The sequence below is a fragment of the Clupea harengus genome, chromosome 3, assembly GCF_900700415.2.
Source record: "Clupea harengus chromosome 3, Ch_v2.0.2, whole genome shotgun sequence".
NCBI lineage: Eukaryota > Metazoa > Chordata > Actinopteri > Clupeiformes > Clupeidae > Clupea > Clupea harengus.
This window is the reverse complement of record NC_045154.1, coordinates 24,027,883-24,034,054: the sequence shown is the minus strand read 5'-3', so window position 1 is coordinate 24,034,054 and position 6,172 is coordinate 24,027,883. Positions and strand designations below refer to the sequence as shown.

At 41.4% G+C, this 6,172-nt stretch overlaps 1 protein-coding gene across 2 annotated transcripts in view; it reads left to right on the top strand.

Moving 5' to 3' along the window:
- Nucleotides 1–443: 443 nt before the first annotated feature.
- The window catches only part of LOC105900725 (1-phosphatidylinositol 4,5-bisphosphate phosphodiesterase gamma-2-like), a 31,102-nt gene continuing 25,373 nt past the window's right edge, over nt 444–6,172 (top strand). The window contains exons 1-11 of one of the 2 annotated variants that reach the window (XM_042707360.1): nt 444–695; nt 2,672–2,821; nt 3,017–3,110; nt 3,365–3,412; nt 3,542–3,626; nt 4,154–4,237; nt 4,403–4,446; nt 4,771–4,843; nt 5,293–5,394; nt 5,553–5,671; nt 5,956–6,041. In XM_042707360.1, the coding sequence (XP_042563294.1) occupies nt 509–695; nt 2,672–2,821; nt 3,017–3,110; nt 3,365–3,412; nt 3,542–3,626; nt 4,154–4,237; nt 4,403–4,446; nt 4,771–4,843; nt 5,293–5,394; nt 5,553–5,671; nt 5,956–6,041 (1,072 nt within the window). In that variant the 5' untranslated portion in view covers nt 444–508. Of the gene's footprint in view, nt 696–2,671; nt 2,822–3,016; nt 3,111–3,364; nt 3,413–3,541; nt 3,627–4,153; nt 4,238–4,402; nt 4,447–4,498; nt 4,844–5,292; nt 5,395–5,552; nt 5,672–5,955; nt 6,042–6,172 lie in introns of those variants that run through there. The other variant, XM_042707359.1, reaches the window with a different exon arrangement.

Genomic DNA, 6,172 nt, shown 5'->3' with positions numbered 1-6,172 from the left:
GTTAACACTCTTTGTGGACAGTGTGTTTGGGCAGTCTGGTTCACCCATTTTCCACCACGGATGATCTTTGGCCAGGCCCCATTGCAGATATTTGACCAAGACAGCAGGTGGTACAAACTCAACAAGTTTGTAATCCAAGTATCTTTTTTAGTGACCCACAGTTGGTGCACCAACCGTGTCCACTGAAATAAAGGGTTGAACTTTTGTTGAAGTTAGTGTAATCAGTAGTATGTTTGTTTGTGTGTGCGTGTGTGTGCAAACCATGTCTGTTTGGGTGCGCTAGTGGTTGCAAAAATGGGGCAGGAGTGTCCGGTTCCTGTGCGGTCGCACCACGACCGTCACAGTCTCACATGCTCTCTCACTCAAGCACACACACACACACACACTCACACACACACACGCACACACACACGCACACACACTGCATCAGTGGACACTCACTCTACTTCTCCCATACTGTCTCTCCCTCTACTGCAGTCACCTCTTTGTTTTTACCACAGGTGCAGCGATGGCAGGCCTGGGGCAGCAGCAGGGCGAGCTGACGGAGTACAAGAAGAGCCAGGTCAAGCGCGACCTGGAGATGGGCATTGTCATGACCGTCTTCCGCCAGAAGATGGAGCGGCTCACTGTGCAGGTCATCATGGAGACCAAGCAGGTGGTGTGGAGCCGCACGGCGGACAAAATCGATCGAGTCTGTGAGTGTTGCCGCCCCACACCATGTCACTACACCTCTATCCCTGTTCCCAAAATTGTAGATGTGATCTGTGACCTGTGCCGTGAACTGAATGTCTATCTCTAACTACAGCTCCTACTCCTGGCCCTAGATCATTGGAAGTTTTCATCTTTCTTAAACCCAATATTGATTTCCCAGAACATCACTTTTTAGCTCTGTAAGCAAACCAAAGAAAACCCCATAATATAACCCCTGACCACAACAAATGAGTTAAGAATGATAGGACACTGCTGAATCATGTCTTGTATTTGCATCTTTGCCTTTTTTTTTTTTTACTGCCGAGGTAAATAGCACTTTTGCCCTAGTGAAGCTGAGGCAGCATTGCACTGTGTGTAGACTCAGTGGAGGACGAGAGCAGTCCTGCAGAGGTGCTGATGTGGAATTTCACTTTAGGCACCATAGACGTTAACAAGTGTGTTGCTGAGAAAATTCTGAGTCATTTTGAGAATGGGTGAGATAATACAAAATCCACATGTGCATGTCACAGAGAAACCGAGTCTGATCATTAGCGGGTCTTTCACTCTTTCCCCCCCTGTAACACTAACACTGTCTTTTACGTTTCTATTTATACATGTTGTTGTGACTGTGTTAATATGTTTGGCAGTTTGATGTGTGTTAAGTTACCAGGGTTGGGAGGATTACTTTAAAAATGTATTCCGATACAATTACTGATTACCTGTTAAATATTGTATTCAGTAACCTAATCCAAGTATCACAATATTAAAGTAATGTTACTTGATTACTTTCCGTTACTTTTGGATTACCTCAATGCCAAATGTGCAAATGAAGATAACAGATAAGAGACATCAATAGCCTTATCCACTGTATATTGGTGGTCACATGCATTTCATGAAGTGGTTGTGCTATCCACAAACCCCTCCTATAAGGGCACACACCAGCTGTTTCAGATGACATACTTTCAGCATTTGTGCAGTAGTAGTGCTATATAAATAACATCTAGTGTGGGCGTCCTACTTATTACTGAGGAAAATGAACTTAGTGTGTTACAAATATCAAAATGTACTATATTGTCATAGCTATGTGTTAGACAACAAACTGAACTTAATACTAAATATGTAAAGCTCTTTTTATGTGCCACTGTATTGATTGGAATGTCAGGATATCCTTTTTGGGCCCAAATGCAGCATTTCACCGAGATATTTTACTAGTGAATAACACATCATTTGCGACAACACAGAAGAAAGTTTGAACCATTGAAAATAAAAAATAAACCGGTCAGCCCCACACCCGTAGTTGAACACTCCCTCAATGTCAACAGTTTTTACAAACAAATACCTTATATACAGTGGATAAGACTATTGATGTCTCTTTTCTGTTATCTTCATTTGCACATTTAGCATTGAGGTAATCCAAAAGTAACGGAAAGTAATCAAGTTACATTACTTTAATATTGTGATACTTGGATTAGGTTACTTGCAATTTAGGTAATCAGTAATTGTATCGGAATACATTTTTAAAGTAATCCTCCCAACCCTGCTCATCAGCCACAACATAACATGGAGACAGACCACAGAGTTTGCAAAAAGAGGTTTATTTCAATGAATAAATAAATACATTTGAAATTTATGGGATAAACATATAAGCGCACAAAAACCCATAGTGAGCACCAGCCTCAAAAGCATGGTGAGAATGTAAGGCCCCTTCTCAGGTGTGTACAATCAGAAAATGATGCCCATGCACCACCCAAAGGCGGTTGCTCTGCCACTGCAAGGCCAGTGAGGGTGCAGAGGGGCGTAATAGTAGTAACTAGTAAAACAGCTTTATTCAGAGATCAGTATATAATGCATGGTAGTGTACAGTATAATGACTGTTGATTATAACCGTTGTACAGTATTCCATTGTGAGAAGTGTGTTATAATACCAGGAGACTCTTTATGTAATGCATGAATAATGGTGTCTAACCTGCCTGTGCTACAGTGGATCTGTCAGAGATTCGAGAAGTTCGACGTGGCAGAAACTCCAAGGATTTTCAGCGCTTTAAGGACTCCAAGTGCAAGCATGACGACAACACCTGCTTTACAATCTTCTATGGATCTCAGTTTGTGCTGAATACCCTGAGTCTAGGAGGTAAATATGTGGCAGTTTGTGCTGAATACACTGAGTCTAGGAGGTAAATATGTGTCAGTTTGTGCTGAATACGCTGAGTCTAGGAGGTAAATATGTGTCAGTTTGTGTGAGTGAGTGTGTGTGTGAGTGTGTGTGTGTGTTTCTCCCTGGTTGTCTGTGTATATTTATACATAACGCTTGTGTTTTTTTGTTCAGCTGACACTATGGCAGAAGCAGATAAGTGGCTGATAGGTTTGGAACTGCTGAGAGAGGAGGCACTGGTGGCTCCCACACCAGACATTATAGAAAGGTACTTGCATCTGGGATTGCGCGCACACACATACACACATACACACACATACACACACATACAAACATACACAGCCTTGCACATCACCACACACACACACACACACACACACACACACACTCACACACACACACACACACACACACACACACACACACACACACACACACACACACACACACACACACACAAACACACACACATTAATTCAGGCCTGGAAACGCCATTCCAATTGTTTTTTTCCCCACCTGTAGCTGGTTGAGGAAACAGATGTACTCAGTTGATCAGACGAAGAGGAACAGGTATTTTTCTAGATTTCTCATTTTAAAAGTAACCATCCATCAACATACAGTATATGACCACCACATATAGCATATATGATATTATATTACATTATATCACAATGCCAATGCATCATTGGTTTTTGGCAGAGTCACACTGAAGGAGATCAAATCTCTTCTGCCGCAAGTCAATATGAAGGTCCCCGGCTTGCGATTCCTGAAGGAACGATTTGCGGTATTGATACCAATCCTCTGGTGTTGCCTCCTCCTTTCTCCTCTCATCATATCTCTTCACCTGTCTGTTCTCCAGTTGGGTTTACAACTTATAGTGTCACATATCATTTTTTAATAGCATTTTTGTAACATTTGGAAATGCTGTTCCAAATAATTTTCAGTATAATTTCAGGATGAAATTGCTCTTCACCTAACAAAAACAAGTTATTAGTGTTATCAAGTTAGATACCATCAGATAGTAGTTTTTTTTAAGGCTTTCCGGCCTTTGTTCTGACAGGACAACAGAGAGCAGTCAGGAAACGAGTGGGAGAGATAGGGGCAGCAGAACTGAGAAATGACCCGGTCACTTGGTCCACTATGTGGTGTGGGAAGCCATTGTCTCTGGCGCACCTCGGACCACCCAGACAGCATTCATTTTAAAAGCAGACACACTTCTTTTTAAAAATGTTCAACAGATCTCCAATACTGAAATTCAAATATTGTGAACTGAAATGCTTGAAAATCAACCTATTTTGTGTTTTGTTTTAGGAGGTCGCAGCAAAGAAAGATGTTTTGGACTTTGAGCAGTTTCATAAATTCTACAATTATTTAATGTTTGAAAATCAGAAGAGTGTAAGTACAAATACAAAACTGATATTGTTTTCTACAATTTGATGACGTGTTTCATTTATAATGTGTGTGTGTGTATGTGTGCTTGCATGTGTGTCTGTAAATTCATGGCAGCTTGAAATGGCTTGGCTGGACTAACTTGTCTGTGTTAATATTGTGCTTTTCCAGATTCTGGATGAGTTTAAAAAGGAGTCCTTTGCATTCATTATGGGGTGAGATTTCCCCTGTTATTCATTATTTCTTTGGGAATGCAGAATTTATTTTGTTATGTTTCAGTGGTTGTAACTGAGATGGAAGCAAATTAAGATGTAGCATATGTTTTTGTGTTTGAGATATAGTACTAGTTGTGTGTCTGAGATATAGTATACAGTATGTTGTTTGATGGACATATATGTATTGCATGTTTAAGATATAGTAGATGTTGTGTGTTTTGAGATGTAGTTAGATACATATTTTGTGTTTGAGATTCAGTACATGTTGTTTGGAATGTAGTATGTATTGCGGGTTTGAGATATAGTATATGTTGTGTGTTTTAGGAAAACGGATAGACCAGACTCCTCCGCCGTTGTGCTCTATGATTTCCAGCGCTTCCTTCAGTTCGAGCAGAAGGTGAGATCTTGCTGGGTTCTCATACCTCATCCCGACCTCAAGCAGATGGGTCCCCCCTTGTGTGACGGGTTCTGCTTAAGGTTCCTTCCTGATTAACAGGGAGTTTTCCCTTGCCCCTGTTGCCATTGTGCTTGCTCTAAGGGGTCCAGGCACTGGGCTCTGTAAAGCGCCTTGAGACAATTTTATTATTTTGTCGCCATATAAATTGAATTGAATTGAATTGATTCATACCCCAGGTGCTAATTCAATTGTTATTGCTAATTAAAATGTACTTTTTGTATGTCTCAGGGATACTGTGTGTTCCACAATGCATTTACATCTAGCAGACTTTGCATGCACCATGCATATCTGTCTGTCTCTTTCACTCACAGGAGACCTGGGCTTATAACTTAAATCTCTTTCACTCACGGGAGACCTGGGCGTATAACTTAAATCTCCCTCTCTCACAGGAGACCTGGGCGCATAACTTAAATCAGGTGAGGGAGCTGATGACCACTTTCATAGATGACACCATGAGGAAGACCAATGACCCAGAGTTTACTGTTGGAGAGGTACGCACCACCCCAAGGTCGATGATTTCACGATAGCGCTTTCATTTTACTGATTGCAGTCTGTGTACGCTTACACGGTTTCATTCTGTCCTTTCTCTCCTCTTAATTTCTCGTTCTCCCCCTTTCTTTCTTTCTTTGTTTCTTTCCCCCTTCATTAGTTCCTCAATTTCCTCTTCTCCAAAGAGAACTCCATCTGGGATGAGAAATTTTCGGAAGTGAACACCCTGGATATGAACAACCCTTTATCTCACTACTGGATCAACTCCTCCCACAACACGTTAGTCTCCTCCCCCTGATCAGCCCTCACCACACATGCAAATACAGAGGAGCTATGCAAGAGAACTGCCCTTTTGATGATATCCCCTGTTGTGGCGTGTGTGTGTGTTTATGTTTGTTTTTGTGTGTGTGTATTTATGTGTCTGTGTGTGTTAATAATGTGTCTGTGTGTGTGTGTGTGTGTGTGGTTATGTTTGTTTGTGTGTGTGTGTGTGTGTGTGTATATATCTGTGTGTGTTAATAATGTGTGTGTGTGTCTGTGTGTGTGTGTGTGTGTGATCACAGGTACCTGACTGGTGATCAGATACGTAGCGAGTCGTCCACAGAAGCCTATGTGCGCTGCCTTAGACTGGGCTGCCGCTGCATTGAGTGTCAGTGCCCCCCCATTCCCTCTCATTTAACCTCACAGTAATAGCTGTTTTAATTGTTGTTAAAATGCTGATTTTCAACCTTTTTTAAAGTCACATTTTTTAAACATAGTTAGCATTTTTGTATGTTCTCT